This window comes from Phoca vitulina, unplaced genomic scaffold (assembly GCF_004348235.1).
Source record: "Phoca vitulina isolate PV1807 unplaced genomic scaffold, GSC_HSeal_1.0 scaffold17, whole genome shotgun sequence".
Lineage (NCBI taxonomy): Eukaryota > Metazoa > Chordata > Mammalia > Carnivora > Phocidae > Phoca > Phoca vitulina.
This window is the reverse complement of record NW_022589720.1, coordinates 10,862,018-10,874,906: the sequence shown is the minus strand read 5'-3', so window position 1 is coordinate 10,874,906 and position 12,889 is coordinate 10,862,018. Positions and strand designations below refer to the sequence as shown.

Sequence of the window (12,889 nt, the reverse complement as noted above, 5' to 3'; positions counted from 1 at the left end):
CTGTTACCATACCAGGGTCATTTATTCAGTGGCTGAAGCCCCTTGGGGTCTTAAAGCAACTTGAAAGAACAAAGACTCATTTGGTTTAGGGAATTTTAGAGCAAATGATTGATGCCATGCTGTCGATGTTATGAATTTTGGGACCATTGAAGACTTCCAGCATAGCTCCAAAATGGGCATTCTGATATTGGCTGAATTATACCCACCTTATCAAATGAAAAATACAGGGCATCCTTTGCAGATTTTTCCAGTGAGTAAGCATACAGTGTTTTTAAGGGAATGGCAGTTGAATTCATGTTGCTTTTATTTTGTTGTAATTATTTTAAATAAAATGAGCTGCAATCAGTACCAACTAATGGCCATTCTGAACAAGGCTTACATGAGAACAAGGAAATCCCTTGCCCTGTTCCAGGACATTTTAGCCTCCACCTAGTCTTATGACAATCTAGATGCTGTGGTAGGAAGTGAAGGGAACTCCGTCAGAAGGGGGAATGTTTTACTTGTGCCTAGAACCTCTGCTTTTCTTTCTGAGAAGTCAGTCTTGGAAGTGGCCTCCTAAGGTCTGATGAACACCCAGCTCCTGGGAGCCTGACGTGCGTCAGGGCTGTGTCAGGGCCTTCTGAATGTTCTGTCATGAAAATAAGTGCCGTTAGAGAGAGCCTACACAGTCACTGCTTAAGGAGAAGGCAACGATGGCGGGAGTGCAGGTTATCACTGGGCAACTCTGCTCATGTGTGAAGCATCACTGACTGAGGCCTATAATTTCACGCGTTCCTGGGGGGGCTTCCCTGGCAAGCTCCTGCCTCTGAGTGAGGACAGATTAAGGACACTCTTTACACTCCAGCTGGAACCTCCTCAACACTAAGCAGTGATGAGGACCCTGAGGGGCTCTTCTTCGTCTGGCAATCCCTCTCAAGGGGCCAAGTGATGTCTAGTAGTGAATAAACTTAAATACCAACTAATGCCAATTTAGACTCCATTCATGTTAATTATAATGCGATTTCTCATTGAAAACCATGAAAACCAGTAAATATCAGTCCACATAAACAGAACGTTTATAACAGTAGAGTCTTAAATACTAAACTCGGACAACAACATCTATTATTTATTGAATTCTTGTTGTATGCCAGGCACCAGCCGTGTTTACGTATGTTATCTTATTTAATCCTCTCGCACACACACATCCTAGGAGGTAGATTTTCAACATCTTCATGGATAAACTGAAACTTCCAGAGTGTAAGTGGTCTGCATGGAGTCCCACAGCTCCCGAGGTGAGCCGCTGGACTTGAAGGATTCTGTGCCTTTTGGTTGGCAACTTTCAAGTGCTTCATTAAAAATGTTTTCAATTTATTTTTTCTGAGTAAAATTCTAAAAAATACCCAAAATCTCTGGGGCTTTGACATTAGTGTGTTGCTGTAGTGAGTTGTTGGGCATTGTTACCTTGTTTTTCTTTTATGTTTAAGCCACAGCGACAGGTGCAGTTTACAGCAGACCTGAGAAGATAATGTCCCAAGAGTTAGATCCTTTTTAAAGTGTAGCTGTTAAGCCACACTTTTGCCTGTCATTGGTCCTAGTAACTTATGGAACTTTGGCTTTCCCTTAAAGAATTATTCTGCCAAAATTTGAGAGCCTGAGGTTGTCAGACAGGAAAATAATTTATTTCAGAAAAATTTTTTCAAGATAATCTTTTCTTCTGAAAAACTCCAGAGAGAATGTGGCCCTAATAGTGAATTATCCCCATTAAAGTCAATTTTAACATTTTAGAGACTTGAAAAACTTGATTCCAAAAAATTGTTTAAAGCATCTAAATTCCTGTAAGCATGGACTGTTTTCTACATCTCGTCTTTTGCTAATATTGCTTTTGAATATGTCTTTTGAGTCAAATTTAGTAGCTTCCTTAAAAACAATATTTTTAATTAGTCACAGCTCAAGGTATCACTTCTTTTGTGGGAGGAAAACAATATATGAAGACTACAAGAACAACATCAAGATCACCACGACTCACAAAATCTCTATTTATTCAGTGAATAATTAGGTTCCATTTTTTATCTTGTTTTAACATCCTTATCAATAGTGATGAGTCTTACCAGGCAGAAGGTTCTCAATATTCAGTTTTTTCTTCTTCTACAATAATATTACAGTGTTCTGTAATGTACCTATGCATTTAATACTGCAATGCTCTGATCTAAGGACCGGCAAACTCCAGCCCACAGGCCAAATCTAGCTCACAACCTCTATGTGTACAGCTTGTGAAATAAGAAGAGTTTTTACATTTTTAAAATGGTTTTTAAATAAGTGCAGAACAGTAGCCTTGATTTTGCCCCTTGGCCCAAAACATCTAAACTCTTTATTATCTGGCACTTATGGGAAAAAACGTGCTGACTTCGAATGAATTATAATTTTCTGCTTATAAACATTTATATCAAGTCCACACTAAGATTTGGTCCTGACTTAATGCAACTTGAAAAGACTCTAGGGGTAGAGCAGAGAACAGGTATGAGCATTGCTGAGATCTCAGATGAGAGGCTGGCTGGTTGGTTGGCTGTGCGTCCTTCATCATCTGCCCCAGGTATGTCCTTTGTAGGCCAACTTGGTGGTGCAGGAGAATCGTTACGTCCTGGCCATGCAGGATCTGCAGAAGGCCCAGGCTGAGCTGGATGACAAGCAAGCAGAGCTCGACATGGTGCAGGCTGAGTATGAACAGGCCATGACCGAAAAGCAGGTAACTCCTCGGCATGGGAAGGCCCGTCATACACCGACATGGCTATTGTAAACCCTTCCTTTGCTCCTTTCTCTCTCCAAGGGTATGGTTCCCAGCAGGGATGGATTTAATGTATATATAGTACATAAACCACACATCATCCCTCACTAAGCCCTGGAGTTTGTTTCTAACACCAGGGACGTTGGTGAGAGGTCAGGATGGTCAGCCAAGATAGAAGTCAGGTCTGGAACGTAAACATCCTGAGTCTCCTGATGGATGGTGATGAAAACAGCCCCTGTGGAACACTTTCTGTTATGTTTTTCAAATCACGTCTTCCCACTTTATCTCATTTTAATCTTTGAAATAATCTTGCAAGGTAAGCAAGGTGGATATTTTTTGTTGTCATTTTGGAGAAGGGAGCTGAGGTCAGAGGACGGCTCCTGGTCATAGGGCTGGAAAGTCTGAACTAGACCTTGGCCTTCTGGTGTCCACTTCAGGCCTCTCTGCTGGACCAGTGTGTCTGGCCATGTGGTTGCATCTGATGACAATGACCATCTATGGTCTTCTCAACCTAGTCTGCAAGCTAGCAGCTATAGAACCTTTCAGAATCTGGGTTCATACGTTTCTGATCCACTGGGCAGTAAGTTCTTTATCTTATTTATACTAATTCCAGCTCCACGGGGGCTTCTTTCCTTCTGGAAATTCGGGCAGCTTTAACACACACCTAATGTAGCTTAAGTTTCAGAACTTCTCATGCGCACAGGCTCCTAGGTGCTGGGATTCCTGGGGGTTGTAGGGTGTTTTAGGGGGAGGGAGACCAGGTTATGATTGGCAAGTATTTGCATATAAGCGTTCAGATAAAATACCTAGAAATTTCAGAGGAAAGGTACCTGAGTTTCTAAGACACCAAGACTTTGTAGTGTTTTTTTCCCCCTCTCAATCTAAATACATGTTCACTTGGGTGTTTTGTATTTGTGAATCTCTAATGATTTTCTTGAAGTGGACCCCACCCCACAGATTATGTAAGCTTCTGGCCCCACAAAGTCTGTATCTGCCTCTGGTAAATCCTGTGTTTGGTAAATAAGAGACAGATTCACTCTGTTCTTCCCTTGATGGTTTTACGGAGTTTCCTCCTGCCTGTTCTCAGTCTTCAATGGTCAGGATTGAGATTCCTGCTCTGATAGTCCCGTCTCTTATGGGAGTCCCAACAAGGGAACTTAGATGAACACTTCAGTTTTACTATGTGCAGAATGTGTGATACTTCCACTCCTGAAAGCAAAAGGAGAGCCTTTTAGAAATTTTAGAGAAGTAATTGTACAACACCTATTTGGGTTTGTTAATTATGCTCTTTGGGATTCACTTATCATCATATAAAGAGAAAATTAGCATTGCAATTCTAAAGAGTCTACTTTAGAAACTGTGGGGAAGGTGTGATCATTAGTTACACGGTGGACACTCACTTCTATTTGGAGGCGCTGCTGAATATACTAGAAATATTTTAGGCCCCATGTTGTTATGTTTCAGTTGTAACATTTTTGAATTAGTTCATTCAGTATGATTTTTGGTTTTGAGATCTCCTGCTTATGGGGACCATACAAGAAGTGCTACTATAAATGTATGGTGCTGACTTTAAAACTTGTTTCAACAAATATCAAGTTTTTTAAATTAAAAAACACAAAATCTGGCTGTGAGTCCACCTGCCTCCCACATGCTGGAGTGAACCTGACCTTTAGTCATCTTGTGGCTCCTTCCCCCTCCATGAGCTCCGTGCGAGTCCCGGGGGCTTATGGACTTATGGAAGGTGGGGAGGGGCAGGACCTTGAATCCACAGTTCATCACGGTCGGACCCATAACCTCTTGCCCCAGGTCTGTGTTGTCTGCTGAAGGAGAGTGTGCCCTGCTCCTTTCTGCACAGAGCAGTGCCTTTGTGGGACCCACTTCCCTAGGCCTTCTGGATGGCTAGTTACCCTCTGGGAGCACCCACAGAGGGTGGGCCGGGGCCCTGCCCGAGGAACCCAGGGAAGTCCGCTCACTGCCCTAGCTAGGCTCAGAGGGAAGAGCTGCTTCTGGCTCCTGTACTCTCCAACGTCTGCTCCTCTCCCCTTCTCGCTATTTCCATCCCCTAAAGGAGCATGGGCTCCCAGGAAAAAAAAGCCAGAGGGGGGGCCCTGGCCATTTCCTTATTTGGCCAATTGGGAGTGGGGATGGGGAATTTTGGGAAGACAACTTAATCTTAAAAATATCTTTTACATGAAAAGTTTGTTTCAGAGGTAGGCAGACATAAATGATTTGTAGGATCACACTTCCCAGTTGGCATCTTTCTTCTTGGGGAGAAACAAACAAACAAATAAATATGGGCAATATAGATGTGGTACACCTCAGCTGGGCTTTTAGGTTTCCTACATTAACTCTGCGGGGAAAGGAAAACAGAGTAGAATAGAGTCCCAGAGAACAAACTAGAATAAAGATCTTGCTTTTGAAAAACACTGTATTATGTTATTATTACAAAAGCAACTCATGCTCCTTATGGAAGATACACATAGAGAATCCTGGAAATGAACACTAAAAATATTTGCTCTTTTTCATTTCCTATCTGAACATATTCCTTGATTTACATATATTTAAAAAATATATGTAAAATATAACATTTGAATATATAACATAATTCAATACATACTGTTTATAAATTGAATTTTTAACTTAGTAATATATCATGAATATTTTCTTGGTTATAAAAATTTTTATAAGATAATTTTTAATGGCTTCAGAGTAGTCTTATTCACGGGTATACCATAATTCATTTAAATATTTCTCTATTATTAGACATTTAGCATATATAACAATTATATATTATGTGTAACATACACATGTTATAAGTGAACTTCCAATGACTGGTCTTGTAGCTAAATCTTTATCCGTCCCCACTATTATTTCATACACATATGTTTTTACAAGTAGAATTGGCAGTTGCCTTAAGGAGAAAGAGGACCATCTGTTTTTAAGAATGGAGCGTTGAGTGGCAACAGCGTGTGGAAGTCTGGTTCAAGGTCTTTTAGTGATACCCAGAGCACCAGAGAGGGACCTGCTGAGTCAGGTGTCACTGGGAAGTGTGAGTGAGCCTCAGAACAGCACAATCTGGGGGCGCCTGGGTGGCTCAGTTGGTTAAGCGACTGCCTTCGGCTCAGTTCATGATCCTGGAGTCCCTGGATTGAGTCCCACATCGGGCTCCCTGCTCAGCAAGGAGCCTGCTTCTCCCTCTGACCCTCTCCCCTTTCATGTGCTCTCTCTCTCTCATTCTCTCTGTCTCAAATAAATAAATAAAATCTTTAAAAAAAAAAAGAACAGCACAATCTGAAGATAATCTAAAGTTTCACCTCAAGTTAAAGAAGATGTGCACTTAGATCAAGCAGTAATGATGCTAGAACTTTAACAGGAAAAATATTCCTGATTTTCAAGTAGGGATATGTATTGTTTTACCTTTTTTGTGCTATATATTAGTAAGTAGGCTTGTATTTTATCTCTATTTTTCTTCATAGGGAAGTCATGAATGAAGCAAATTTCTATTATCTCTTAGTTATTAACACCTGGGGAGACTCTTACCCATGGGCTCAGGACCCCACGTGAAGGTTTAAGAGCTGGGCTTTGGCTAACACAGGCACACAGGAATTGAATCTTATGCTTCCTATGGGATAAGTGGCTCACAGGTCTTAGAAGGGCAGATAATATATAATGGTTTAAAATTATATTCTTGAGCCAGAGGCTGTATTTTTCTGAACAAAAGTTTTCTTCTGATTCTGGCCTTTTTTTAGACCTTGCTTGAAGATGCGGAGCGCTGCAGACGAAAGATGCAGACTGCCTCCACTCTGATCAGTGGCTTGGTGGGAGAAAAAGAAAGATGGACAGAACAAAGTAAAGAGTTTGCTGCACAAACAAAAAGACTTGTAGGTATGTAAATTCCTGTATTAATCAGATTATGTGTTGACTCCATTAGGGAGTTAGCAAACTGAAACTTTTATCAGAATACAAACCAACCCTCTAGTACTTCAAATTCCTGTGTGTGTGTGTGTCCAGATATTTCAGAAGGATGAATATTGGTCTGGCATCTATTCAGCCGTTATTCGATGTATTCATGACCTTCAAACCTCTTATCAGGTCACTTTGAATTCCCCTATGAGCTAATGGTTGTATTGATCCAGGTCACTTGGAATGGAGGCTCTGTCTTCTCAGGTTTTGTATCTCTTAAGCTCCAAAATCATACTCTCACATCCAACAAGCGTCAAAATAACCTAGTTGATGACTAACAGGTATTACTTGGTGGACCATTTGGACCCTGTTTAACAATGATCTACTGCTTATTCACCAAGACACAGCAATGTGGTTACAGTTTGGTTTCTGGAAGTTAGTTTAAGAGTGGTTGCCTTTAAAAAATGTTTAGTATTCTGCACGATTACAAGGCTGATTATAAAGTATTTCAGTGGTGTTTTGTTTTCTGTTTTAGGGGATGTATTGTTGGCTACAGCTTTTCTATCTTATTCTGGTCCATTTAACCAAGAGTTTCGCAATCTGCTGCTGTATGACTGGCAGAAGGAAATGAAAGCCCGGGAAATCCCATTTGGAGACAGTCTAAATCTCAATGAGATGTTGATTGATGCTCCCACTATTAGTGAATGGAACCTCCAAGGTCTGCCAAATGATGACCTATCTATTCAGAATGGAATTATTGTCACAAAGGCATCTCGCTATCCTTTGTTAATTGATCCACAAACTCAAGGGAAGATCTGGATTAAAAATAAAGAAAGCCAGAATGAACTCCAGGTAATTTGTGTTTGAGTATATTTATGTTACTGTGAAGTTTTATTGCCCCAGATGAACAAGAGTCCGAGAATCAAGAAATATTTGAAAATAGTAGAGACTGTAATCCTAGATAGAGCAGTAACAGACGCAAGCCTAAACTCTAATATTAAAATCTTTTCTAAAAATTACATTTACATTTGTATGGATCTCTACTAATGCCATCTTTCGAAGGTTTCAGATTCTCCTCTGTTAGAGCCTAAATCCCTCCTTGATGAACAGAGCAGGGTGGAGTTTATCACACTAAGTGTGTAGCCCTCTACCAGGACACTTCATGGTTATTCCATTATTATTTGTCACAAAAGTGCTGGTGATGAGAAGACAAGTTGCACTGGGGAATGACAGTTTGCTAAGGAAAAGGATGGAAACAGTTTAAGTTTTCTGTACAATCTCACAAGTATGAGTTCCAGATAAGGTTCGCTAAAAATCTCTGTATTTGTGTCCCGTGACAGAATGCTCAGGCACCCTTTAATGTCCATTCTCTCTGTGTATGGCATTGTGATATTGTCAGCAGCAACCTTTGGATCTTGTTTCTAGATCACGTCTCTAAATCACAAGTACTTCAGAAACCATCTGGAGGACAGTCTTTCTCTTGGAAGGCCCTTGCTTATTGAAGATGTTGGGGAGGAACTAGATCCAGCACTGGATAATGTTTTGGAGAGGAACCTCATTAAGACTGGGTCTACCTTTAAGGTAGGTTAAACCTATTGATAATTACATGAGGAACCATTATCACGAGGCCAGGTAAATGTGACATAGATGAAATTTTCTCAATAGGCAACAACTGAAATTTGAGTCAGTGGCAAGAGGCATTTGTTTTTTCTCTTCTACACTTCCTGAGTTGGAATTAAAATTTTCAAGAGCAGTCCTTTTAGAAATATCTACTTCTTTTGTGTGATAGAGTCTGACTCCATTTTGATGGGTTACTGTAGACATCTTTCAAAACCCATTATGACCCTCACCCCTTCTGTCCCAAATCTGGGCAAGCTGATAAGAAAACCTGGGGCTCTCGCCTTTGACATTGGTGGGAAAATCAAACCATGCAATCCTCTGTTCATGCCCTATGTGGGAACCTTTATCCCAGCCCTACCCCCTAATCACCATAAAACCCCAAAACAGCTGCTTTTCCCTACTCTCTCAATCAATTTTTAGGACCTGGTTGGGGGTCTACTTTAATCTCTCCAGAAATCTCATTATGTGAGCAATAAACCTTTCATACCCTTTTGGTGCTTATGTGATGTCATCAGTCTTCATCTCTGAACCAAATTTTGGATGGGTAATCCATCTCACCTCTGTGGTATGATCACACCAATTTTGGTGCTAAATTCTACATTTATGGTATATACTGGCATACATTGAACTTCTTCCCTCCTTCTCTCCCTCCCTTCCTTCCTACCCACCTTCCTTCCTTTCATCCTAGTGGTCTGAAGCCCTCTGAATGCCTAATGACCACTTCTTTTTCAGTATACAAAGATCTCCAGTTATACAATTCTTTAAAGCAATGCTTGATCCTGTGGAGAAAAGGACACAGTAAGGTATATGTCTCTTTTATTACTTTTGACTTTATTTTTATAATAAAGGTGAAAGTTGGTGATAAGGAAGTAGATGTGATGGATGGCTTCAGACTCTACATCACCACCAAACTGCCCAATCCAGCCTACACCCCTGAAATAAGCGCTCGGACCTCTATCATTGACTTCACTGTCACCATGAAAGGTCTGGAAGATCAGTTACTGGGGAGAGTCATCTGCACAGAGAAGCAGGTGAGTGATGTGTGACCACCTCTTTTTTGGCATTGTGTTGTGATTCTTTCATTGATTAAAATAATATGATAAAAGTTGTAATAGGATTGAGGTCCCCCCTTTTATTCCTGTGTTTTTTTCCATTATTAATTCCCAGGTGTCGTGGGTAATTACTAACCGATTACCCTCTATGTTTCATCTGTCTCATAAATCACATATACCCATTGATTTTGTGTAGACTAATGATGTATCTATGAGAATATCAGTCTCATGCTCAGCATCATTATTCTGGTCTTATATTGCTTCATTTTTCTGAAGAGTTTGCATGATCGTGAGTTCTGTTCACCTGTTGACTTTTAGGTTTCTAGGCTACAGCTAGGTTTTTCTTCCATTCAATTCATTATTATGCTTTTGGAATATAAAATTAAAACTCGTGGCTTCAAACCACTATGATTAAAACCAGCTAACAGACAACAGTCTCAGTCCTTAATGTTGCCTATGAGAAACCTCTATGTATGTTGTGACAAGACAGATATTTGTGGATCTGGAGCTTCAGGGAGCACCTTCTGGAGGCTGCTGGCTTAGTTATGTATCTGTTTTCTCTACTTCTATTTGGTGGAATAACTTAATGATCAATAAAAAATAGCCAATAATTTATAAACCTCCTTGTTTTGAGTCAGCATTTTCTCTAGGGAATATGTGAGTCTTAAAGAAGTCTAGAGGATTTTAATAGGACTGCTTTGGTAGAAATGCATGAACTCTAAGAGTTGCTATTGATTTTCTCCTGGGTTCAGTAGCAATGAGGAGTCTAGTTTATTTTATAGCCCCCTTTTACACTGACCTCAAGATTTATTTAGGTTAAAACTATTGGAAAAATCTTTGGAATCTGTCCTTCCCATTATTTTGATTTTTTTTTTTTTTTTGTATGTTTCATGCTTGGTCTTCTGAGTCCTTCCATATGTTTATCTCTTGCTTCTTCGCTGCCTCTTCCCCTCTCTCATTTCCTTTTTTATGAATATTCTCTTTTTATTTTTTAGTTTATAGTGCATGAATCATAGAGTCCTATGGTTGGAAGTTGCACTAAAAGCATTAAGTCTGACTTTGTAGATTCATGTAGTTAGTGACCTCAGAATGGCAGGAACTGAGGCCGGAGTTTCTACCACAGACTAGCTACTGAAGTAATAACAGGCTTCAGAATACGTGCTTGTTTATTTTTGGAGTCTGAGTCAAGCTGGTTGAGGAAGCCTAGCACTGCCATATCCTTACTTCAGGAAGGACTGGGATTCTTGATCCACAGCATGCAGTGTCGAGCAGGGAATCCCTGAGAGTCTTTGGGGCAGCGGCCATTACCTGTACGTTAGGCTCTGCTTTCACCTGTGGCATTGGCTTTGGGGAGGTAAGGGGTCCTGATGGCAGTTTGAAAAATATCCTTGTCTTTGGTTTTCTCACCTTCAGCTGAGATGAATATTGTTTCCTTGGAAGAAATAATTTGGTCTGACAGATTTTGTTTGCAACAAAACAGCTCCAGCCCTGGAGTCGTAACTGTTAGAAGTTTAAGATGAAGCGAGGAGCACTTTAAGCTCCTTTGAAAAGACATTGAACAGCCTTGAAAAGCCAATATGGATCCCAGGCTGGGCTTTTTCTTACCCCCTGGAAAAGTACCTTGAGTGTCTTGAGAAAATTATTCCTTAACTGTTGTCTCATGATCGGAATCCATTCCAGGCTCAGAGTAGATAATTCTTAGGAAAAGTATGGCCATAAGAACGGGACCCTCACTCTCTTATAATATTAGAGGGTCCTCTTACCCTGAACCACATGATTATACAACATGTAACCTGTATTTTTCTCCTCTAACGCAAGTAGTGAGCTGTTGGACTTAATTTTGAAGGCTTTTCAGAATGTATTTCCTGCAAGCAGCCTTTTCTTTTGTAGCATCTTGTCTTCCCACCACACCCCTGAATTCGCTCATGTTGCTGAATCATCTCAGCCTGGGTGGTGGCAGGTGGGTTTGAGTTGATCTCTGGGGCTTTCTGGAAATTGAGTAACTCATTTGAATAGAGCCTACAGATTCAAAAAGTGTTCCTTTGACTTCTGTGACAATGCCATCTTTCTGACTATGATCTCTTCTTAGGTGAGTATTATGAATACTCCACCAATATAAAATGCTATTGAGCCAAGGGTGGGTATTGGAAGCAGGGAAGACCCCACCAGTGAGAAGCTGGTATTGGAAAGCCTCTAAGGAATTCCCTTACACATCAAGCTGAAACAAAGGGTGGGTTCTCCTACAGTCAGGATGAATTCAACCTTCACTGCTCTGTCGATTCTTCTTGTGAAAGGTGGCTCGGGAAAGGCCATTCTTCTTTGAATCCATAAATCCACCAGCTGTCCAGTGTCTTGGAGATACTGGCAGTGAGGACCCTTGTTATCACATGGGATCCGGTCTCGTCAATGCTTGGCTGGCCCCTCAGGTTTGTTTGCTTTCAGACGCAAATGCAAACCCCAGAGCATGGGAGTGCAGGGAAGGCAGATTTATGATTTTATATCTTCTCTGTGCTCCAAAGCAGTCATTTTAAATGTGTGAGCTGCTCAAGGTCATATCAAGGCCATATTCAGTTGTCGACCTGATGTACCTGTGAGTAGATGTAGGCAGCCTGCTGTTGTCACCAGAAGGCAAGGTATCAAGACCATTTTAAACAGGCAGCAAACCAGTAGTTCTTCAGCAACTATCCTTTAAAAAAGAACAAAACAAATTTCTTAGGTTCACTCTTACCTTGATCTTAGAGAACAAGACAGAAACTCAAAGACAGCTATATACTATTAGGAGAAAAACACTAATCTAGATTAACAGCTTCTATTGGCCACACAACACAAAGCCTCAGGGGTCACCTTGTTCCGAATCCCAGAGGAGCAAACAGGTGTGTGATTTCCTTTGGAGGTGTAAGCACCCAAACTCGGTGGAACCAACAGGAAAAATAATTTAATGAAGACCCTTAAACAGATGTTATCACCAGCTTACTGGCACAGAGAAAAAATAAATCTAAATTCTATTGTTTAATCTTTCTATTTTAATTACCAGTGTAAGGTGCAGAAGAGAAGGAACCTTTGGGAATGAGAGCCTGGGTGATCCCTTAGAACTGAGAACTCTGAAAAGCTCATCTGTTTCCTTTTACTGATTTCAAAGCCATAGTTACAGATGCAGTTTAGGTACATACATAATTTTGGTTGTCATTTGCATCTTTGTTGCGCCACTTAATTTTTGATCACTTAATTAATAAATAATATGTTTCCTGAAATTGTCCTGCATTACCACTGTACTTGTTTACTCACTTTGGGGATACTTTTCATATTTTCACAGTTTATATAAAGAATTTACATGGCAGCCTTAGTAAATAGAATACATAACACAAATGTTTACCTGTGTGTGTGTGTGTGTGTTGAGATAATCCCTTTGATGGGAAAATGCTTATAGACAAAATGATTTTGATTAATTTTGCTCCTTATTATCAATTTCAAAAAGAACTATCTTCTTATAGATTGGAGGACCTAGAGTCATAGTTCAACAGAACCATGTTTAAATCAGCCATACAAATGAGCA

The 12,889-nt window shown here is 40.4% G+C and overlaps 1 protein-coding gene across 1 annotated transcript in view; it reads left to right on the top strand.

Annotated features, from left to right (window-relative positions):
- DNAH5 (dynein axonemal heavy chain 5) overlaps nucleotides 1-12,889 on the top strand; it is a gene marked incomplete at its 5' end in the record, with an annotated part of 208,233 nt that overhangs the window by 153,148 nt on the left and 42,196 nt on the right. Inside the window, 5 exons of the mRNA XM_032415335.1 lie at nucleotides 2,585-2,722; nucleotides 6,511-6,646; nucleotides 7,200-7,516; nucleotides 8,090-8,245; nucleotides 9,133-9,315. Of these exons, the coding sequence (XP_032271226.1) occupies nucleotides 2,585-2,722; nucleotides 6,511-6,646; nucleotides 7,200-7,516; nucleotides 8,090-8,245; nucleotides 9,133-9,315 (930 nt within the window). The remainder of the gene's footprint in view (nucleotides 1-2,584; nucleotides 2,723-6,510; nucleotides 6,647-7,199; nucleotides 7,517-8,089; nucleotides 8,246-9,132; nucleotides 9,316-12,889) is intronic.